The 24020-nt window shown below is 40.5% G+C and overlaps 1 protein-coding gene across 3 annotated transcripts in view; it reads right to left on the bottom strand.

The window, feature by feature from the left end:
* Window positions 1-502: 502 nt before the first annotated feature.
* The window catches only part of LOC106924056 (C-myc promoter-binding protein-like), a 65917-nt gene continuing 42399 nt past the window's right edge, over window positions 503-24020 (bottom strand). For 2 of the 3 annotated variants that reach the window (XM_014997556.2, XM_088004471.1), the window contains 18 exons: window positions 23045-23177; window positions 22388-22594; window positions 22188-22316; window positions 19878-20022; window positions 16837-16944; window positions 13424-13531; window positions 13158-13307; window positions 10681-11756; window positions 9913-10126; window positions 9725-9828; window positions 9042-9217; window positions 8461-8622; window positions 7424-7604; window positions 6349-6603; window positions 6151-6268; window positions 3455-3617; window positions 3314-3378; window positions 503-3144 (listed from right to left, as the gene is read on the bottom strand). In XM_014997556.2, coding sequence (XP_014853042.2) covers window positions 3008-3144; window positions 3314-3378; window positions 3455-3617; window positions 6151-6268; window positions 6349-6603; window positions 7424-7604; window positions 8461-8622; window positions 9042-9217; window positions 9725-9828; window positions 9913-10126; window positions 10681-11756; window positions 13158-13307; window positions 13424-13531; window positions 16837-16944; window positions 19878-20022; window positions 22188-22316; window positions 22388-22594; window positions 23045-23177 — 3631 coding nt within the window. In that variant the 3' untranslated portion in view covers window positions 503-3007. Of the gene's footprint in view, window positions 3145-3313; window positions 3379-3454; window positions 3618-6150; window positions 6269-6348; window positions 6604-7423; window positions 7605-8460; window positions 8623-9041; window positions 9218-9724; window positions 9829-9912; window positions 10127-10680; window positions 11757-13157; window positions 13308-13423; window positions 13532-16489; window positions 16583-16836; window positions 16945-19877; window positions 20023-22187; window positions 22317-22387; window positions 22595-23044; window positions 23178-24020 lie in introns of all 3 variants that reach the window. The other variant, XM_014997550.2, reaches the window with a different exon arrangement.

The following is a 24020-nucleotide window of genomic DNA, read 5'->3' on the forward strand; positions in this document are numbered from 1 at the left end:
ATGTGAAGGTAAAATCCAACACTTTAAAAGAAATGGATGGAAATTAATCACAATTAAATTTAGCATAAAACTAAATTTTAGAACAAACTAAAATTGTACTTGAATAGATATTAATCAAAAATGATGTAGAAATGAGCTGAGTTTCACCTTCCTGCGTTATTTTTTGCCTAAAGTGATTATAAATAATAAAAATAAAGAAAAAAATAACAGCACCTTTATTTAAGCCAGAAAAAATAAAAAAAGGCTATTATTTTACAAAGGTTTGATTTTTTCTTTTTTACTGCATTTTGCATTAAAGGGTGACTGATAAATTTAAAGCCAGTTTTATATTAAGAAATTTAGCATAAGTATTTAATTCTTAAAGTTACCATTTTATTGTTAAAACAGAATCTTGTATCAGCAAAATAATTGAGAAAAAAAACATTTTAATTCCTAAAAGCTTCACTATTTATGTTAATATTCAGCGGTATTTCTTCTTTAAAAACCAAACACAAGCCAACAATGAGAGCGTTAAATGATTTTATTTACAGTTCCAGTAGCTGTACACAACCTTCTACACCGGTAAAAGAAACCGCTGCTAGGAAATGTGATTTATTTATTTATTTTTTGTTTTACAAACAAAACATTTATTGACTTGGTTCTGGAAAAACTTTTTTATCCCCCCAAGCAGCAGAAATCCCGGTTCATCAGGTATTTTTTTTCTGGTAGGATTAAAGTGCAACTTATTCATTTTTTCCAGTTTTGGTCTCTTCTGCAACATTTGGTCGACGTTCATGAAACCCTCGAGCTTAAACTCAGGAGTCCTCCTTCAACCAAATCCACAAACAAACATCTATGTGACTCCAGGTCCAGAACTGGGACCGGTACCGTTCATTAAAAAACATACGATAAAATAAAAACACTGATAAGGTGTTAGCATCAAGTTCTGTCCAGTTCGTTTGGTTCTTCCCAACAGATTCTCATTTAGTTTATAACTTCATAAAAGTTAAAATGCCAGTAAAGGTCTGGATCAGAAATATTCTGGACCCACTTTTAAACATCGTACTTTAGCAGTGATCTTTATTTTCTTTTAGCCATTGACAGATTTTGAGCAAATTTCATGTTTTCTAGCAACTGTGACAGAAAATTTAAAGAAAATTAGCTTTTTTCTGTAGATATGAGCAAAGATCTCACAATTTAGAAGAATCTGATGAGAAAAACCTGAAAAGTTCGACTTCATTCACTGTAAAAACAAATATTACAAAGTATCTTTGATCTGGTTTCTAGTGTAACTCTCTTACAACACTTGAAATAAGACAAAAACTAACTTACAGACAACTTGTCAGCTTGATTTAAGTCAATAATTCCTTAATATTAAATAAAGGAAGTACCACTGGCAGATTTCACTTATAACATTTTATAAATGAAATAATCTGCCAATGCAACTGATACTTCTTTAATCAATAAGGAATTATTGCCTATATTTTTCTGAAAAGTTTGTTGTAATTTTGTTTTGTCTTATTTCAAGTGTGTGAAGATATTTGCACTAGAAGATGGACAAAATACTTAGGATTTTTTATTATTGCAGTATCCAATCTTTTAAAAATATTTGCAAATTAAATTAAACATTGAAAGGATTTTAAGAACATTTTAATTTCACGTGCAGCATTAAAGCATAAAATCTGGATATTTAATTTCAGATGTGAATTTTAGCGTCAGTCAAGTTAAAATTTTTGTGAAAATTACAGAAAATATTAGACGTACAGCTGTAGAGCAAAATATTCTTTGAGAATTTACAATATGGATGCAAATTTTAATAATTAACTCGAAGAGTTTGTTGAGCTTTTAGAAAGTAGTTTTGACTAAGATTTAATTTTAAGTGCTTTTAAAAATAAACTGTATTTTACCTGCAGTCCACAAACACTGAGCAACATCTGGAGTATTTTGATATTTTATGCATTTCTGCTCCATCTGCAAAAAACACAAAATCTTACCAAATATTTAGTGCAAATTTCTTAGTATACTTGAAATAAGACAAAACTAAATTACAAGTAACTTTTTAACAAGGTATTGGAGCCTGTTTTCATTATTAATAATCATGAAAAAGTTCAAGTTTCACTGCCATTATTTCCCTTATGACATTTTTCCAACATAAAATAAACTTCTATGTTTTACTAAAAAGCTTCTTTTAAGGTAGTTTTCGCTCATTTCAAGCATAGTAAGATTTTTGCAATAAAAACGAGACAAAAATACTTGGTAATATTTTGTTTTTGCAGTGTATCACAATGTCTGTGTTGTACTTCCAGGTTTTATATTTAAACTCTGGCCTTGAGAACTTTGAAAACCAGAAAAACCAGAGGAGTCCTGATGAGGATGCTCCGTTCAGAAAGTTATTGACAAAAAAAAAATATTGGAAAAAAAAGGTTTTAAAACAAACCAAACAGAAACAGAGACATCGTCTGGTTATTACGGGAACATTTCAAGTTATATTTAAAAGTAAAATCTAGCTTTATTGCTCCTCTCTCATCGAGTCGAGCGGCCGGTTTGCTAGGTCTCTTCTGAATAAAGCACAGAAGCACATTAAATGTCACTGGATGAAACATTTATGTCGATGTTTGGCATGAAATCGTTTTTCCAACAGCTGCTTGGTGAACACGGCTTTTAGTTATTTTTATTTTTTGGTGTTTTGATGCAACACGAAGCGGGTTTCCTTCAGTCTGCAGGTGAGAGTGGTGAGTTGCAACAGGACACAATAAATAAAGCTAACTTTGTATAAATAGAATTCAAGTTAAAATATTGCTGCAGTTAGTCTCCATGTGATTTATGATTACACAATATAAATGCTGGATTAAAAACTGGCGCTTATTTACAGGGTTTTTCTCTCTGTGTATTTTGGTTGGATTTCAACAGAAACGAGGCGAGGTGCTGGACGAAGCCGAGCGTTACCGCGGCGACGGTCCAGTCCTCCTGCGGGTTCCTGAGCTGGAGGTGAAGCGGTGAGGAAGAGGAGGAGGTGAAGGTGAGCGACTCACAGGTAAGGCTCTCCGAACGTCCGGCGGCACTCCATGACGCCGGCGCCCGGAGGACGGTCACAGTTATGGGTCAGCCTGACCAGCGGGGGCAGCAGGCGGTCGTACGCCAGCTTGTACTCACGATCGAAGGCGTCTGACAGGAAATATAATGTTTGATACTTAATGGAAATATATTTTTACTTAATACGTTACAGCTCTAACATGTTTTTAAAATTAACAAACAAAAGATTTATGATTTAAAGTGAGGAACCAAAAGAAAAAGAAGAAATGGACTTTGGTTGGTTGGATAAACTCTGACTCACCGATATCGATGTTGTCTTTTCCCAGCGCCACCAGGGACAGGAAGAGGATGTCTCTGTACAAACTCCTGACAAACCAAAACAAAACCCATCATTCGTAACGTTACAGCATCACTGGAGTCCAGCGGTTTGCCTGACAGTGACCTTTGGCGTTTGACCCCCAGCATCCGGTCCAGCAGCTGCAGCAGCTGCGCCATCGGCCGGCCGACGTCGTTCCTCTGGATGCTGCGCACCACGCCCTGCAGCAGCTCGTCCGTCAGAGGCTTCTCCTCATCCGGGACCGGCCGGGACAGAGGGTAGCCCACATCTACACACACACACACACACACACACACACACACACACACACACGCACACACGCACACACACACACACACAGAGACAAAGACAGACACAGAGAGAGAGAGATCAGGAGCTTGTTGCCGTAGTAACTACTTACATTTAGTCAACTACATTTGAGTAATATTTTTAAAAAATGTATTTGTACTTTTGACTTTTACTTCAGTAATTTTATTATGAAGTATTTCTGCTCTTGAGTAAAATTTCTGGATTTTCTACCCACTGAATGAAAAGCAAAAATGTTTTAACCAAAAATTCACCAGACACAAACCTGCAGTTTGTTAAAGTTTCATCAGTTTTTACTGATAGAAACCGATTTGGAAAATTTTTCCTTTGCCTGATTTTGTTATTATTTGCTACTTATATTAATTATTGTCATTTTCGTCCATAAAACACCAAAATTTCCACATAACTTTATATTTCGGTCCGACTGATGATGTAATTTTAAAATATGAAGTGATTAATAATTTGATCAGTTACTTGAGTAGACCTTTTCCCAAAGCCCTTCATTATATTTGTATTAAGTAAATAGAAAATTTAGTTTTTCTCACATTATTAAATGTACACAGCCCTCAGACTCAGCCGTGCTTATCGCCGTCATGTCTTTTGCTTTTTTATATAATGTTAGTTTTTCTGCTTTGTCCCTTCTAGCTAATAGACCCTTTTCACAGTTACGGTTATTAGCTGTGCACTTATTGTGATTTTAAACAATTTTTGGATTTATCACGACTATAAATACATACTAATGTCTGTCAGAATAGTTGTTTATACTATTTTCTCTACTGTTGGGTCTATTACAGTATGAATAAATATGAAAATATGATTAAATACTTGTGCAACTTTGACTGCAGCGATATGAAGTTTCCTAAGAAATTCCCAAAACAAATACATATTATGTCACTTCCGTTGCTATTGCTAGAAATAACACAAAATATTGCGTAATATCTGTATTTAAAAGGGTTTGGTGGTTCTTTATTATTTTATCCAAAGTTAAGAGCCACTGTGGAAAGTGTAAAGGGTTACCAGTTACAAACGTCTGGACTACAACATAAAAACCCAACGAAAAGTGTTGGAGGTTTTTGTCTGCAATTTGACAAAATTATAAAAAATGTAAATGTAACCGTCAACATCCAACTAACTGCATTTTAAATCAGGAAAGTGAAGGAAACATCAACCAACGTCCCACGAAAAACCCACTAAAGACCAACATCGCTATGCTGCAGCAGAAAAACGACGAGACGAATGAAGCGGACAGTCACAGGAGATGCAAACAGAAGCAGGAATACGGTTCACCATCAAAACACTGAAACTACGACAGGAAGAGGCCGAGTCTGCACAGAAAACACAGCAGCGCATGGAGCAAAGCACACAGAGCAGAGCGGAGGACGAGCAGGAGAACTCACTCTCTAACAACAGAGTGCAATTAAGCCCTGGAAGGAGAGAAGAGAGCAGGATTAACCGGAGGCCACCGCAGCGCTTCCTCTCCACTCCTGTTTAAATCGTCCAGATGAACTTTATTTGCCAAAGTTTCAGAAGAAATGCTCCAGAAATCGTTCTACCAACTGGATCCAGGTTCTGTTTCACCCTCAGGATTAGAGTCACGTCAGGTTTATTTGTGTAGCACGTTTCAGCAACAAGGCAGTTCAAAGTGCTTTGCAAAACCACGAAACAAGAAATAAACATTACATTTTGTCCAATGCCATCATAAAAATAATCAAATATGTTGATCAATGTTCCAGTTATTATGAATCAATAGCAAACAGGTGGGTTTTTAGTCTAGATTTAAAGGAACTCAGTGTTCCGGCTGTTTTTCAGTTTTCTGGAAGTTTGTTCCAGATTTGTGGTGCACAGAAGCTGAATGCTGCTTCTCCTCGTTTGGTTCTGGTTCTGGGGATGCAGAGCAGAACCAGAACCAGAAGACCTGAGAGGTCTGGAAGGTTGCTATGACAACAGCAGCAGATGTTTAATGTACTGTGGTGCTAAGCTGTTCAGTGATTTATAAACTAACAGTATTTCAAAGTCTATTCCCTGGGAGACACGGTTGCAGTAATCAATGCTCTGACTTGAGTAAAATTTCTGGATTTTCTACCCACTGAATGAAAAACAAACATGTTTTAACCACAAACTCACCAGAAACAGAAACAAACCTGCAGTTTTAGTTTGTTATTGACAGATTTGGAAATATTTGTTTTGATTTTGTTATTTATATGAATTATTGTCATTTTCATCTTTAAAATACCAACATTTCCACTTAACTTTCTATTTTGGTCCGTCTGATGATGTAATTTTTAAATATTAAATGATTGATAATTTGATCAGTTACTCAGTACTTGAGTTGACTTTTTACCAAATACGTTTTTACTTTTACTTGGGTAAAAATATGTTGAATTATTTCTTCTTCTCTTATTCGAGTATGATTTCTCTGCCCCCCCCCGTTGCCCCACATCCAGGGAGAAGTCTCTTCGTGACCCTAAGAAGTCCCTGTTGGCGTCGTGACTCACTGTATGTGTTCCAGAGGATGTAGAGAGGCTGGACCGGGTCCTGGTGCAGCTTCAGGTTGTCCCATAGGATCTGGATCAGAACATGTTTGCTGTCCTCGGACATCCAGTGACGAGGGACCTGACGACGGACAAAAACACCCAGTTACTGTCTCCTCTGGGTCTTTGGGAGCCAGACGGAGGCGGGGAACCGTTTCGGACCTGGGAGTCTCTGTTGCAGTGCTCAGAGGTGAGGATGAGGCCCGGCAGGTTGCTGGGCAGGTCCAGCCGCCGGAAGTACCACAGCAGGTTCCAGTAGATGATGGGGTGGTGGTCCACCATGTCGGACTCGGCGATCACCGGGTCGCCCTCGTTCTCCAGCAGACTCTCCAGCTCCTTCCACAGAACCAGCGGGCTCAGGTACGGCACCGTCACGGGCTCCGGGTTGTGGAGCTGCCAGTCCATGCTGAGCGGGTCCTGGTGACGGATTTACAGGCATTGATCAGAATTAATCAGTTTATCGAATGCTAAATTAAAACAAACCCAATAATATCCTGAGGCGGGTAGTAACCAGTTACATTTACCTGATTACTTTTACTCGAGTAAAAACATGCTGAAGTTGTGCTTCTCTTACTTCAGTACAGTTCTGATCACTTCCATTTACATTATTTTTTGTTTCTCTCTCCTTTTCTCTCTTTCTACCGAAGCCTGGATGATAAAACTCTTCGGTTTGGTGCTTTAGTCTCAACTAGCCGTTTTTTGAAGGTTAATCTCCATAATTCATTTTATTTGCTGTTTTATTTATTTTGGATATTTTAAATGTCTTCCAGGTCCAGTGCTAAATGTCTCCTAGAATCTGTTCTTGCATTATTATGCCATTAATCAATAATCAGTTTATTTGTATGGAAACATTTCAGCAACAAGGCAGTTCAAAGTGCTTTACATCAGAAAGTTGTAGTTCTACTGCCAGATTCCTCATGTTTCACTTTGAAAATGAGGAAAAATGTTAAAGTGAAGTAAGTAGAGAAAGAACTGGAACTTTTTCATCAATATCAAGGAATTATTAACTTAAAAGCTACTTTGAGCTGGTTTTGTCTTGTTCTAAGTGTACTGAGATATTTGCACTAGAAACTAGACCAGAAATACATGACAATATTTTCTGTTTTTGCAGAGCACATTGATGAAACTCTTTTCCTGCTCCCAGCATCCTCTGACCCCGATCTGCTCCGTCTAAACCGTTACAGTCTTGCCTTTCTGCCTCGTATCATTTCTGTTTCCTGTCGGCGTTGAGACGCACCGCGGCTTCGTTCAGATGGCTCGGCAGGCTGCCGGACGTCGGCAGGTGGTGGCTGAGCTGGGACTCTTCCTCCATGGGGCCGAAGGCGCTGACGCTGCGGGTCATGGGTCCGCCGGAGGACAGCGCCCCCTGGCGGCGATCTGTGGGGATGTTGATGCCTTGAGCCCTGCTGGGCCGAGTCCTGAGGAGACGCAACAGATCCAGAATAATTCAACACTGCAACAGCCAGCATGAGTCCACTGGTTTAAAGGTGATCTAATATGGATCCTGGAACAGGTTAGGACAAGTCTGTGGCCTATTCAAAACATATTCATCACATTTTTCACACAAAATCATTCTTAGATGATGAGATTTCAGTTTGCTCAGTTCCGCATATTTTGTCCCTTTAAACTCAAATAATCTGCTGCTGGCCACGCCCCCAACTCAACATTTACACATGGACTAGGAAAATGGCCGCCAACAGATGCGTAATTATATAACCTTACATCTTTGAAAAGCATTAGTGGAGCCTTATCCACAATCAACAAGAATGCAGCAAGTGGTTTCTGGATGGTAAATCAACAACAAAACTTGTCTTTTCCAGCAGCCATTGTAAGGTTAACCGTTGCTAGGTAACGGGCTATGATCGGCTGGCGTTGCAAAGTAACAACACAGTCCCCATGGACTGTGACTAAATAATTAGGAGGTTTTTGAAACAGCTCATTTTCCAGACACCAGAAAACATGAACTCAGTACCAAATGTTTTTTTAAGCACTGGATTGTTTTTAGAAGCAGTTTAAACCCAAATGGAAAAATAAAGACATGCAAAATGTGAATAGATTTAAACTAAAAATGCTTTGATGCAAGAGGGATTTGTTTTGTTTTGTGTGGTTTTAAGCACCTTGTTTCTTTGTGCTTTTCTAGTTCTGTTTTGTAAAATCTGTTGATGCTTTAAAGTCTGATTTGGTTTCGGGTCCAACGGCTTTTTTTTTGGATTTAACTTGAAGTTTGAAAATATTTAGTTTAAGCATGAATACGTGGCTGAACCAGGGATGTACCTCCCAGGAGTTTCCTTTGCGGCTGCTGTGGGTGAGGGAGGGAACACGGCTGTGGTGGGACACGGCGTGGACAACGTGGACGTCCCCGTGTCCAGACCCGTGGAGGCGGAGTACGATGAGGTCATGGCGTCATCCATGGACGGGCTGCCCTTCAGGAAGAGCCTGAAACAGGGCAAACCGCATGAACCGAGCCGTTACATCCAAACGATCAGGATGAAACTGCATGACAGTGAATATTCTGGTAGATTTTATCAAGAAATGTTGAACATTTTCACTTAATACTTGATTTGGAAAAATCGTCAACAATTAAACCTTTAAACAAATAGAGTCCAACATTTTCCACTTCGTTCCTCTTTTCAACCTTCCTTCTTTTTATTTATGCTTCTTTACTTCCATCCCACTTCCTTATTCCACCTCATCTTATTTCTTTTCTTCCCTCCTGCCTTCTCCGCTTCTGTTTGTGATCATAATTTCAAAGTAAAGTTTTCTGTTCATTCTACAAAGGAAGCCACGGAGCTGTGAGTCTGGAAAACGATGTAATCTTGACAAAAAGAGGGGAAGGACCCTGTTGGTAAGTTCACCTCCCGGGTCCTCTCATGTCCCGGATCTCCACGTTGAGGAACGGCAGGAAGGGGTTTCCGCAGAAGGGGCAGGTGGTGTTGAGGTTGGAGTCGTCAGCCGTCCATCCAGCCATGATCTCCTCGTCGTAAACCAGGCAGTCGCAGGTTTTACAGCGAGAGCAGCTGGAGATCAGCAGCTGCAGAGAGAAAAAATAGCTTGGAAGTACTTTTACTGCGCTGTACTTTCTACCTTTACTTCAGTAATTTTATTATGAAGTATTTCTAGTCTAACCTGAGTAATATTTCTGGATTTTCTACCCACTGAATGAAAAACAAACATGTTTAACCAAAAATTCACCAGACACAGACACACCTGCAGCTTCTGTTAAGGTTTCAGAAGTTTTTTATCGAAAGAAACTGATTTGGAAACATTTTGTTTTGTCAGATTGTGTAATTTATAAGAATTATTGTCATTTTGGTCCATAAAATACCAAACTTTCCACTTAACTTTATTCATCAATCTGATGATGTAATCTTTAAATGTTTGATACTTTAGTACTTGAACAGACTTTTTATCAACTACGTTTTTACTCTTAGTTGAGTAATTTCTTAGATACTTCTACGTGAGCACATAGATGTCGAAGTATTTCTACCCTCGCTGTAGTTTCTGGCACTCGGCCTCCTCCGGTCGTTGTGTGTTTTACCTCCATAGCGTAGTTGTTGAAGATGCTGGTGTTGCTGGTGCAGCGTGACGATCCGAGGTCGGACTTGTCCGGCAGCGAGAACCCGGGCAGAGACAGAGGACAACCTGGAGACATGGGACAACACGTCAGGGTCCAGGTCCGTCTTCATGTCGGATCAGCGTCCAGACGGAGGTAGAGGAAGTCCTCACCAGGAGGAAGAGACGTGGGTCTGCCCAGGCTGCGTCCTGCAGTGGGACTGTCCACCCGGCTGTGGACGGGACTCCTGTGGGGACAGGAGGGACCGTTCTTCTGAGGGGAGACGCCGAGCTGCTCCGTCTCCTCAAACTCCGCTTCGTCCTGGATGGAGCCGTCTGGATCCCCGACACTGAGGGAGGAAACGCTCAGACGGTCGCTGAAGCCGTCCTGGATGGAGAGAGAGAGACGGAGAGAGAGAGATGGAGAGAGAGAGAGAGAGAGAGAGAGAGAGAGGGAGAGATGGAGAAAGAAATGGAGAGAGATGGAGAGAGAGAGAGAGAGAGAGAGAGAGAGAGATGGAGAGATGGATCAAATGTGTCCTTCTCTCTCTCCCTGTTTTATAGAAACAGACTTTTTGACGCCTTCAGGTTCACAGAAGAAACCAGCATGGAGACCATCAGTCCCAGTCTGCTTTACTGGTTTTAAACTATAATCACTAAACAGGAAGAGGATGGATGAATGAATAAATGGATGAATGAATGAGTGAACAGATGAACAGATGAATTGATGGTGATTGTAATGTGCAGTGACCTGACCCGCCAGCCAGCAGGGGGCAGCAGATCTCCAGCAGCTTCAGCCAATCAGACACAAAGCTGAAACTCTAAAGGTTGATGAAGGTCTGATTCTGATGAAGCTGATGATGAAGCTGATGATGAAGCTGATTTTATGTGATTCTGTAGCTTTAATAATCCAAACTAAAGCGGAGTATCGGGGCTCTGTACCTTGGTTGGCGTGTTGGACGTGGCGAAACGCGAGTACCAGCGGCTGGCCCGCTCCGCCACGCCCTTCCCAGCAGAAACCACGCTGGTCTTGAAGACGTCGAGCGTCGGGGTGAGCAGGGCGTCCAGGGCGAAGGCGGAGGAGGTCGGCGAGGCCAGGCGCTCCCTGAAGGGGCTCAGGCTGGGGCTGGTGCTGGAGCTGCGGCCCGACGGCGACGACATCAGCCGCTGGCGGGACGCGGGCCGGGCCGGCGACGCCTGGTGGAAGGTGCGTGAGCGCGGCACTGCGCTGGTCCTGAGTGGAGCGGCGTGGGGCAAGCTGGACCTCCGGAAGGCGGCGGCGGCGGCGTGGGGGTGGAGCAGCAGCGGGCTGGCCGGGCCCTGCAGCTCGGAGCTGGACGTGCGGCTGCTCAGCGGCGTGTCCAGGTGGCTCATGTACAGCTCGATCTCCCGGGCCAGATTACGGCGGGCACCCGGCGCTCTGGCCTCGTCACCATCCGGGTACGTGGCGCTCTGCGACTCGGCGGCCATCAGGGAGAGCGGGTCGAAGCCCGTTTCGATGCCGGTACGCATCACAGCTCCTCTGGGTGCCGCCGAGCTCATGCCACCGTAGCTGGCGCTGCGCTCAACGGGCTTTTTAAGATGTCTGACCCCGAGAGATGGCTTCTCCAGGTCCAGATCCTCAAAATCAAAAATGGCTTCCGTGTTACTCTTATCTTCATCACTGTAGCTTTGTTCCTCTTCCTCTTTGTGATTAAAGCCTCCTAAGTGAAGCTTCTGGCTGTAGTTGGTACCGGACAGGATCTTGGCGTCGGCGCCCAGCAGTCCGGCGATCTTATCAGGGTCGGTCTCCGCCTGACTCATGCCGAGGCCGAGGACGGTGGCGCCGCTGCCGCCGCTGCCCGTCGTGTCGCCGCTCACGCGGCGGGCCCGCGCCGCCTGCCAGTCCAGAGCGGCGCCGCTGCCGGAGCTGCCCACCACCTCCTCCAGGGCGCTGCGGTGTCGCCGCAGCAGGCTGTTGGCGCGAACCTCACCGATCTCATCCAGAGATGTGGTGAAGAGGAGGCCAGCGATGTGGCCTGGCAGACAGCAGGAGGAAAAGAGCTGCTAAGCTAACAGAGATATGATGTTACACTGAAGAATGGATGTGACTAAATAAAATTTAAAAATTCAATTCAAGGTGGACCAAAGTCGCAGCATTTGTTTCATTTTCAGCTGCTGCTGATTTGACAGTGTCCCTTTTCGATGCAATGCCCCCTCCTCGCCTGTGGAGGCGATGCACCAACAAAAATCTCTGAAGAAGACACTGAGGGCAACTTCCTTCTTCAAGATATTTAAACAAAAATGGAGTGGCATCAGATTTCAGCGGTTGTAGGATTTCTTGTTTGTCTTTGGATGAAGGCCACAAGCAAATTCCCTCTGTAGCTACTCTCTCACATTTGTTTCGGTTGTATTTACCCAGAATTCTCTGATCTATAGTCCACTTCCTGTTTTGAAGCAGTCTCCGGTCCCTTTGGCGTTCACATATGCATTCAAACCGCACCAGAGTTAACTTCAACCAAACCAAGACCAAGGTTTGGCTACTGAACCCTGGTCCAGCTGGGGAGTCAGGATCGCTCCACAAACGAACAGGACTTTCTAGACAAACGAACTGGAGTTTGATAAAGTGGACTGAACAGGTGTGAAAGCTCTCCTGCTCTCATTCACACCAAACAAAGCGCCTACAAACCTCTGGTCCGCCAACAAATTTAGATCTCAGTTCTGTTGAAGTGAACTCTGTTGCAGTTCGAATGCATATGTGAAGCGGACTGAAGACCACTCCAAAACAGGAAGTGGAATGCTGAGCAGAGAATTCTGGGTAAAAACAAACAAAACAAAGGTGCTAGTCTAGTGCTAGCGGGAGAAATGGCTCGTGGTCAAAAAAGAAATCCTTCAACTGCTAAAATCAGATGCCACATCATTTTTGTTCTCATTTTGTAAAGAAGAAAGTTGCACTCAGTGTCTTCTGAGGTTTTTGTGTTGTTTCCTTCAGTGGTTCTTGGTGCAGCGCCCCCACAGGCCAGGAGGAGAACATGTCTTTCAATTAGTTTGGTTGATTTGACACAGTGCAGTGTGAAAGAAAACCAAAGCAGCTGAAAATTTAACAAATGTTGAAACTTCCCAAATGGAATCGAGTCTACCGGACCGGAAAACTTCTTCAAAATCGATTGAAAATGTCCCAAAATTGATTTTAAAAGTAGAAAAAATTTGCCTCTGTTTTGTAGCTATCCAGTGTACTGGAACGTACAGATGCGCAAAAAAACAACAATAAGGAAGAAACCACAAAAATGAAAGAGAGTGATGTACCAGATTGAAATGTGTGCAGAAACAAAATGTCTGTACACATCAGTGATCTCAGTTTTATATCCTGAATTCAAGAGCTTGTTTCTTCCTTTTCTAAGTGTTGCAATGGAAAATTGAAGTAAACCAAGTGGAGTTACCTGCGCTGGTGGAGCTCCTGGGTTTCCGGGCAGAATCCCCGTACGGATAGCTGCTCCGAACGATTCCCCGAGGCTTGAAGGAGGAGCCGGCCTCCAGGTCCAGCTGAGGCAGGCAGTCCTTGCTGCCCTTCACGCTTTCAGTCTCCGACACTGGACACGGGAAAACCAGTCGGATCGGATGATTTAAAAAAAAACATTAAAAATCTCTGGAGGAAAGGAAGAATCATGTTTTAGTTTAAGAGAGTCGCATCGGATGAACTACTGACAGGAGCTGCAGTCGCTCTCCTTCTTCTCGTCTTTGTCGGGGGGAGCGGCGTCGCCTCTCCGAACTTCCTCCTTCGACAGAGAGTTGTAACCCAAATCTGACTGATCTCCTGGAAAACCGAAGGGAGAAACAACTGAAAGCTCAAATTTCTCAGAAAAAATAGAAATTTAGAAAAATAGGAAAGATCTGGACCAACTATGGCTTTACTCTGCACCAAAAACCAAATCTAAAAATATTGAGAACAAAAATCTACATTTCTTCCTCAGTTTCCTCTCTGGGGATCTGCAACCTTCACAGTAGCTCTTAATAATTTGGCTTAAAAAAGCTGAATTTAGTTTTTTATTTGTTTTTGTAATTCGTTATTCTATTGATTATTCTGACAATTAATCAGATAAAAAAAAAACGGAAAATTTTTCTGATTTTTCCTTTAATCCCTTAATCTTATTTTAAACAGTATTAGAAATACATTAAAAGATGCAAATAATTTGATTATTTAAGACATTTAATTGCCTAAAATGTAAACATAATATTCCATTAGTAAATGCTTGATTCTTTGTAGCTAAAGGACCGAAAAAAAAGTGAAACATTTCAGCTTTCTGCTCGACTTATCAACACCGTGTAGAGAAAATTATTAATTTTTGAATTAACTGTTTAATAATTGATAGTAAAAGTCTTTAGTATGAGAAATTACACAAGGTTTGAAGCTAATATTGAGTTCTAACTAAAACATATTTACAGACAAACGTTTTTCATCTTATAACCATTTATATATATTTTTGTAGAATTTTTGCATAATTACTGCTGTGAATGTTTTTCTTTAGACAAACAGCACTTTTTGAGACTCTGTATCCTCCAATTAACGATTAATCAATTGCTAAATTAGTTGACAATTACTTCAATAATCACAATTAATCTAATTAATCTTTCCAGCCCTACACAGAATCAGTAATTTTTTTTCCTCACTATGTTGGAAACAACTTGATTTTTATTTCTATCATTTCCCACCATAGAAGAAGAAAACATGTCAGTCCTCTTGTTGTAAATGTTTCATGTTTTCCTCACTTTTAAAGCCTAAAAACAGAAATAAAATGGTGGTTCTTTTAAACTTACCAAATTTCTTGTAGTAGAGGTGAATTAAAAATGTTTAGTCTTTTCACAGAAGCTTAAGCAACATCTGCGGCTCTAAACGGGGAAAAACGTCTTTGGTTTGTGAAGGTTGCAGATCCCTGAGGTGGATGAAAACATCAAACCACATGAAGTGCACATCGTGAGAAAATCATGTTTTTATTGGGCTGCTGATGAATTTGACAGCGAAACCCTCTCCGGTTCCCAAGGCAACCGTCTGTTTGGACTTTCATATCGTCAAATCTAAAGTAACCATGAGGAGTTGCAGCTTTATGTGAAGCAAGCAGGGCTGGGGAATTTGGACTGAAAATAAAATATCTTTTTTCATACCATATCCAATTTTAATTCATTTACTTATTTTTGCTCACTTTCTTTCCTAATTCAGAAATGACAGTATTTTTTTTAAAAAGTGTCTTTTTCTCCCTTCTGTGATTATGTATTAGAGCCAGCCTCTTTTCTTACGAGAAAATGGTCATAGTTTTAGAAAAAACATCTGAAGATTATGAGAAAAAATTCTTTTAATGAGAGAAAAAAATGTTATAATCCAGATTAGAAGTGATCAGTTCAGTTTGTGCTCCTTTCTTCGACTCGGTCGTTTTAAACCCTTGATAAGAATTTGATGCTGATCTATTAAAATATTCAGTATTTTTATTAAGTATTAACTCTAAAACTATATAGTCTATATATAAGTTAGTATAAATATAACTTTACAAAATGTTTGACATTCCACATTTAAATTTTTTGGGTATATTTTGTGTTGGAGTTCTCATAAAATTATTACTTTATTCTAATATTATGACTAATTAAAAAATAATCTTAGCTGACGCTTATATTTTGTCGAAGAATTGACTTGAATTCAAAGTCCAAATAAGTAAAAGCTGTAAAACAAGATGGCCGCGACTCTGAAACCCACGGAGAGCATTGATGAAAAAATATAAATTTTCCAAAAATTAAATATTCAAAAGACAAAAATTAGATTAATCAATAAAATATATCGATCACCAAGCCTTAGATACCAATTTAAAAAGCATCTTTTCTTCTCTGAAGTAATAGGTGAGCTGCACATCCATCATGTTTAGCCGTTACCTCTCCATCTTTGAGCCAGGCCGCCCGCAGAGACGCGTCTCCATTATTAAAGTGGTAATCAAACAGAATATGCCTCTGGGTAATTACACGCCATAATTAACAAAGACAAAAACACTGACAGGGCTGAGAGTGAAGAGCGGGAGAGGAGCAGACGGATGAGTCGGAGAGAGGAAAGACAGATCACACAACAAGCTGCGTTTCCATTACAAATGTGAGCAAAACTTTGTCTATATTCCACCAATGTGAAAAAAAAATAATTTCACAATTGTGGTGTTTCCATTAAATAAGAAATGTAACTAAGATTGGCGCGTTTCCATTAATGCCAATTCGTACAATTTTATGGTTAACAGAAACACAGCTAACAGCAGTTCTATGGTTTCCATTAACTGTAGGATTGCGCAAACTGAAATTACAAAAATAAATTTGCTTAATGGAAACACGCAATTTTGTTTTTCAATATAACGTTTTTGTACCAGGATGATTTTTTTTTTGGCATTATCAAAATTTGTGTATTTCACAAAACTGCAATGGAAAAACTTTTTTCACATCACACAGGTCATGTGATCAACAACAGGATGTTACTACTGGCAGAAATGCCGAAGAAGAAGAAGACGAAGACAGGAAGTGGTTCAGCATATTTTTAAATCTCTTATTGAGTGAACAAAGTTATTCATGTGTGATTTTAATGGCATTTCTTCTTTAATAAAAACAAAGTTGCAAAGTTGTTGTCTTTTTTAGATTAGTGAAATTGCTCACAACTGTGATGGAAATGCAGCTGGTGACTTGGAAAAGAAGTGAGAAAAACCCCGACAGATGTAGAGGAGGATAAAGGAGGCGGGCTGGTTGAGAGGTTTACCTGGGTGGAGAGTGGCTTCTCTGAGCTCAGCGCCCACCCAGGGAGAGCGGGCCGCCACGGGCCTGGCCCCCGCGCTGTCGCCCCCGCCGCCCACTGCATGCAACGGCAGCACAGGCAGGGCCAGAGTGAAGGGTTACGCACAGAGCAGAGCAGAAACCACAGCCGGGGAGGAGGGACAGACAAAACGAGCGCCAGAGGGAGGGATGGAGGGAAACGAAGAGGAAAACGAGTGGAGTGGAGTACAAAAGAAGGGAGGATTAACAAAAACGTCAATGAGAGAAGAGGAAAAGAAAAAAAAAGATGTGAAACATGAGGACTGCCGGCGACAGCGAGCGTCTGAGGTGTACCTGTGCTAGATCTATCGTCAGAGGGTTCTACTGGGCTCTGCTCGGCCGGGTTCGGGTCAGCAGAGCTGTCCAGACTGCCGTGACTCACAGCGTCCAGGTCGCTGCCATCTGCCCAGAAACAACAAGCTGGTGAACAAAGATGGCGCCGCCACAGATCCACACGCCGGTTGGTTAAAAAACGCCTTCCTGGAGTTCACCACGTTTACCCAAAACGACTTAAAGGAGAATCAGTCGATTCCAGAACTCTGAACCGGTTTAAACCAGTTGGGGATAAAAACATCAGAATTTATGGGAGGGATGGCTGGATGGCTGGCTGGATGGCTGGATGGATGGATGGCTGGATGGATGGATGGATGGATGGCTGGATGGATGGATGGCTGGATGGCTGGATGGCTGGATGGATGGATGGATGGATGGATGGCTGGATGGATGGCTGGATGGTTGGATGTATGGATGGATGTATGGATGGATGTATGGATGGCTGGATGGCTGGATGGCTGGATGGATGGATGGATGGATGGATGGATGGATGGCTGGATGGATGGATGGATGGATGGATGGATGGATGGATGGATGGATGGACGGTAGATTGGTTGGTTGGACAGACGGACGGATGGATAGTTGGTTGGTTGTATGAGCAGATGGTTGGATGAAAAGATGGTTGGATGCATTTTAAACTGCAGTTTTAATCATTTTCTATTATCTATAATTTTTCCTAATGGATTCAGGTCGTATTTATAGAAGATGTAAAGGGGATCAATAAGAAAAAAAAACATCTGATCAGATTTTATACTCCATCTCTGGTGGGATGAAGCGGTTGGATGAACAGATGGTTGGATGAACAGACGGTTGGATGAAGCAGTTGAATGAACAGATGGTTGGATGAAGCGGTTGGATGAAGCGGTTGGATGAAGCAGTTGAATGAACAGATGGTTGGATGAAGCGGTTGGATGAAGCGGTTGGATGAAGCAGTTGAATGAACAGATGGTTGGATGAACAGACGGTTGGATGAAGCAGTTGAATGAACAGATGGTTGGATGAAGCGGTTGGATGAAGCGGTTGGATGAAGCAGTTGAATGAACAGATGGTTGGATGAAGCGGTTGGATGAAGCGGTTGGATGAAGCAGTTGAATGAACAGATGGTTGGATGAACAGACGGTTGGATGAAGCGGTTGGATGAACAGATGGTTGGATGAAGCGGTTGGATGAAGCGGTTGGATGAAGCAGTTGAATGAACAGATGGTTGGATGAAGCGGTTGGATGAAGCAGTTGAATGAACAGATGGTTGGATGAAGCGGTTGGATGAAGCGGTTGGATGAAGCAGTTGGATGAACAGATGGTTGGATGAACAGACGGTTGGATGAAGCAGTTGAATGAACAGATGGTTGGATGAAGCGGTTGGATGAAGCGGTTGGATGAAGCAGTTGAATGAACAGATGGTTGGATGAAGCGGTTGGATGAAGCGGTTGGATGAAGCGGTTGAATGAACAGATGGTTGGATGAACAGACGGTTGGATGAAGCAGTTGGATGAACAGACGGTTGGATGTCTCTTCCAGTCGATCCTCCAGAATCAAGCCTTCAACCCTTTTATGAAATGTTTATAATAAACTTTGACCAGCAGCTCAGAGTAACGAGGAAAAATCTCAGACTGGTGTTTAACTGGTTGTGTCCGGGCGGATCAGAACCGGACTCGGGTCAGAACCGGACTCGGGTCAGAACCGGACTCGGGTCAGGACCCACAGCGCAGCTGGTAACAGGGAGGATCTTAAAAAAGCAGGGATTAGCAGGCTGGGATTATCATGCAGAGGAAGAACGGCCACAACAGAGACGCTTCAGTTCACAGATTATTTAACACCACAGCAGGCTTCTAATTAATCTGTGTTTTAATTATGTGCTGGTTAATTTATTTAACTTTTGTTATAAAGAATGTATATTTTTCCAATATAAAAGAATCTAAATTTATTTATAGTTTATTTTGACATGTTTAAGTAAAAAAGATAAAACTCAAAATTTTTCACAAATAAAAATTCCAGAAAATATTTAGATTATTTTAACATGCATTTATTTATTATTGAATGAATTCAGTATATGAATTAGATATTTTTCAAATATAAAAAAGAAAAAATCTTGAAGTTTTTTTAATTAAAAATTTTTTTATTTATAGTTTATTTTAACTTGTAAAAAGACAAAAATCCCAACATCTTTTATAAAATGGTATTTTTAAAAAATATGTTGGATTATTTAACATTTATGTTTAACAAACATTTATATTTATATTTATGTTGCATTTATTGAATTCAATATTTAAATTAATTAAATAAAAGCAAAGTGCATATTAATCATTAGTTAAGCCTAACAATAGGTTTTTATAATGAAATTAGTTAATTTTTTTAATTTACTTAAATTAATTGAAAAAGCCAAAGAAAAAGGAACGAAAAACCTAAAATTAAATACAAATAAATTGCGTCTTAAACTGTGCATCACACTCTACAACAACATAACTTTCTTGGCTCTTTTATTATCTTGATTAAAATTTCCCAGAAATATGGAAAAACGTTAATAAATTTTCTCTAAGTTGATCAAAATGTTGTCTCAGATTTTTTTCTTCAGACATTAAATGCTTTAAGATCTAAGAAATGCTGTTCAGAGTTACATCAGAGGTCAGAAACCGCAAGGATAATTTACACTTATAAAGTGTGGTTATGTGGAGTATTAATGAGCAGTCATTATCTAACCGCAACAGCAATCAGAGCGATTTCAGTTTGGAAAATCAGGAAGAAATTTTAACGGAGAAATCAGGCTAAAAGATAATCAAAGGGCGTTAATTTAATAAGCAAAAATTCAAGATTTTACAGTGCGATCTGAGCTGTTGAATATGTTTGGATTTTAATAACGATCAAATAGAAAATATTTCAGACAACTCAAATATTTAACCTGCTGATCATTTGAAATGGAACTGTATTTTTACTGTCTGGCCTGCGTTTTCCTGTGGATATGAGACGTTATCGGTTGCCGTTGGTAACGTTTATAGCTTGGTTACCTGACAGCGGGCTCTGGGTGAGCGGCGGTCCGTGTCGGCGCAGAGCTCGCTTGAACTGAGCCACGCCCAGAATCACGTTCCTCAGCTTCATCCATAGGAAGTATCCTCCTCTGGTGCTAGAGGGCCACGTGCTCTCCAGCACCGCCTACATACAGGACAGGAAAGTTTGGTGGAGGGAAAAAATACAGGATATGTTTTATGAATCTATCAATGTTACATGTTTTTGTTGTTTTCAAAGAAAAAAGGTTTAAAATTTTGATTTTTGATAATTAATTTTACCATTAAATGTCATCAGAACATTCTGAGGGATTTAAATTGGGCCTAATTCATTATTGACCAAGTATGGCTGAAATGATTCATCAGATGAATCGTGATTAATTGATTATTGAAATAATCAGATTATTTTTGGGCAGCAGAAAGAGCTGAGTTTTAGAAGTATTTTTTTAAGCTTCAGATTCATCCTTTGCTTAAATGATCAAGAGTTCACTAAAGGAATGCTGTGGTTGAATTTTAGGAAACAAAATGTTTATTTTCCAATTCAAAAAAATAGTTTATTTCTTTATTTTAATCTTTTACTGCATTTCTAATATTCTATGAAAATATAAATGAAAAATCTGTAGAATATTCTAAGATTTTTATCCGATTAATCAATATAATAAATGATTATTAAAGTAATCCGTTAGCTGTAGCTTTACTGCAGTAATTTACAGTAATGAAGGAAAAATTAACCAACTGAATAAAACTTTCAATTTCCATTTAAAATAAATAAAAATATAAGTGAAACTGAGCAGAAACATTTTACTAAACTATCTGTTCTTAAATGAAAAATGTGGACTACTTCCAACATTCAACATTTAATTTTTAAATTAAATCTAAATATTTTTCATGTGAAAATCTGCACCACATTGTAATTATATCTCTTGTTTCTTGATGAGTTGCTGCAGCCGTTTGGACCGGACCGACCGGGTTTGTCTGCAGAGTGTGATGATGTTCTGGTGCTAAGATCTCGCTGATTATCACATCGCAGCTATTTATTCTGCTAGCGCTAGCCTCATGATCAGGGGTCAAACGCTTCACTAATCAACACATCCACACCTCAAAGGGGGCAGGAAGATGCAAGGAGACATTTCTGCAAAGAAAATTAAGATATTAGGATGTTTGTTGTATAGAAAAATCTCCATGTTGGTCATTGTTATGCAGCAGTTTATGCTGAATATGGCTGATCCAACTCTTCCTGCTGTGGCCTCGTCTTCCTGACGGCTCGCAGAGGTGTGATTCATCCGGACATGAATGAGTGATGACACAAGGCTGATCAACCTTGGAGGGAAACTGTGGTGCATTCTGGGTAACAACGGTGGAGTGATTCAATAATCTGAACATGATTAATAATGAATAAACGATCAACATCAAGGCTGAAGTCGTCTGACTCCCGAGCTCAATGAGTTCAGTCCGTTACTCCTTTCATTTCCACTTTTTATGAAGCAACTTTTATTCCTGTTGAACGTTCAGACCTTCAGGTTTTGCCACACTCAAATTTCCAGTAAGGCTGACATGATTAATTGGATTAATCATGATTAATTGTGATTAATCGATTATTGATATAATCACTAACTGTAGTATACAGACTCAAAAAGGCCATTTGAAGAAAGAAAAACATATTCAGAGCAGCAATTAAACCCAAACTAGAAAAATCATGTATAAGATACTAAACACCTCAGTCTGTAAATATGTTTTAGCCAAAACGCCTCACTTTTAGTCTCAAGTTTAAAGAATAAAAAAAGTCACATTAGTGTTTGAAGTTTTGACATTACTTATTTTCCAGACACCAAATATTACCAAAAACTGGCTGGGATGCTTTTTCCTAAACACTTTTTTAAAAAGCTGTTTGTGTTAGAAATGTGCCTATCCACTTTCTTCACTTCCAATACCAATATCTGAGTTTTATCGGCCGATACCGATCAAATACTGAATTGATGTAAAGCATTTCTTTTTTTTAAAAAACACTAACATAAATGTACTGAATTAGAAATGTATTAGTTAACTCTGCATCAGTATAACTCACTTTAATAAACAAATAGCTTCACAAGTTTGGTCAAATATGGAAAAACAATTTTAATTTGTTCAGTGAGTGAACCCAATCTAATTCTTTTAAATATCGGGACCAATACAGATATTAATATCGGATCAGTGCATCTCTAGTAGAAACCCAATTGGAACATGCAAAATGTGAATTTTCTGTAATCTTTAAAGTTCGTTTTGTCAGATCAGCTCTGTTTGCGTTTCTGCCGGTGAACATTTTGGTGAACATACCTTGTTGTAGTATCCGTAGGTGATGGCGTTGGGGTGAACGCCGGCCTTCTTCATCTCAAACAGGACTCTGACCGCCAGGACCGGCTGGCCGTACTGCCCACACAGCTGCATCAGGACCCGGTAGCACACCTGCAGGGAAACCTGTGTGACCGCTTTGCTCCGACGCAGCTGATTGGCCGAACAGGAAACGGCTCGTCTACCTCGTCGGGCGGCTGCAGCTTCTTCGCCTGCATCTTCCTGAGGACGTCGTAGGCGGTGCGCAGCGCCCGCACCTTGGAGTGGCACACCTTGACGTACGCCGGCAGGCAGATGAACCACAGGCCATAGCAGTGGCGCAGCAGGCACTTGGACCACAGCTGGGGGATGGACGAATACTTCTTGGCGATCTTCTGCGCTGATTTAATCTCCTGGGGGTGAAAACCAGGAAGCATGAAGAGCTCCAAGAGCTCTGGTAGATGGTCGTGTTGCCTTCAGAACCAGCAGATGGCTGGGCAACCCAACTGGCTGCTGATATCCATGTTCCTGGAGAACCTTCTCCTACCACAATTTTTCCTTCCACTCAACTTTCTATGAAAATGCCATAGCTTTTCCATAAAATTCAGATTATGTTGGGCACCGATTTTAGGTTTTCATTCACTGCACTGTAAAAACACAAAATCTTATCCAGTATTTTTGTCTGGTTTCTAGTGCAAATACCTTATTATACTAGAAACTTTCTGAAATAAATGACACACAAAAAAAACATTCTCATATTTTAGATGTACCTGGAAGAGATTTTACAAGATCTAATCACAGCAAACGCCTCTTCTTCCAGATTAAACTGTTTTTAGAGCAGGAAGTAGGTTACTGCTGCTCACCTGTTTGGTGCGTCTGAACATGGGGGCGGGGCTTGTGGGGCAGCTGTGCCTGGCAGCGAGGCGGGAGGAGGGCGTCCACAGTCCCTCCACCGGGTCAAACAGCTCCAGAGTTAACACCGGGAAACCGTCATACCTGCAGGACCACAACATGTTAAACGATCCGTCAAAACGTTACGGAAACGATTCGGAAACGATTCAGAAACGATTCGGAAACGTTACAGAAACGATACGGAAATTATTTGGAAACGTTACAGAAACGATACGGAAACGTTACGGAAATTATTTGGAAACGTTACGGAAACGATTCGGAAACTATTCGGAAACGATTCGGAAACTATTCGGAAACGTTACGGAAATTATTTGGAAACGTTATGGAAACGATTCGGAAACTATTCGGAAACGTTACGGAAACGATTCGGAAACGATACGGAAACGTTACGGAAATTATTTGGAAACGTTATGGAAACGATTCGGAAACTATTCGGAAACGTTACGGAAACGATTCGGAAACGTTATGGAAACGATACGCAAACGTTACGGAAACGATACGGAAACGATCCGTCAAAGAAGAAAAGTGAGAGTTCATTTCCACCAAAAACCTCAGAAATCTTGAGATTAATCTCAGACATTTTCTAAATTTTCTTTTTTGGAATCTCGGATCTTGAAAATCAAACATTTTCTAGAACAAATGTTCACTTATGAAACTCAGAAAATTTTTCTACTTTTGAAATGCAGAAATGTAAGTTTTTTCTAGAAAATTTCTTAAATCAATCTCAAAATTTCTGAAAATTTTCAAGCCAATTTTCAACATTTCATTCTCAAAAATTTCCAAGTTTTTTGTAGAGAATATATGAGATTAATCTAAAACCGAGTTTATTGGCAGAAATTTATTCCTTTTTGTTCTTCGTATCTTCAGATGTTACATTGGACTTTATTACAAAATGGCCGTTTGAATCTCAAGCACTTTAAAGACTTT

Source organism: Poecilia mexicana, unplaced genomic scaffold (genome assembly GCF_051168715.1).
Source record: "Poecilia mexicana isolate PSO_F unplaced genomic scaffold, ASM5116871v1 scaffold_3, whole genome shotgun sequence".
NCBI classification, from domain to species: Eukaryota; Metazoa; Chordata; class Actinopteri; order Cyprinodontiformes; family Poeciliidae; genus Poecilia; species Poecilia mexicana.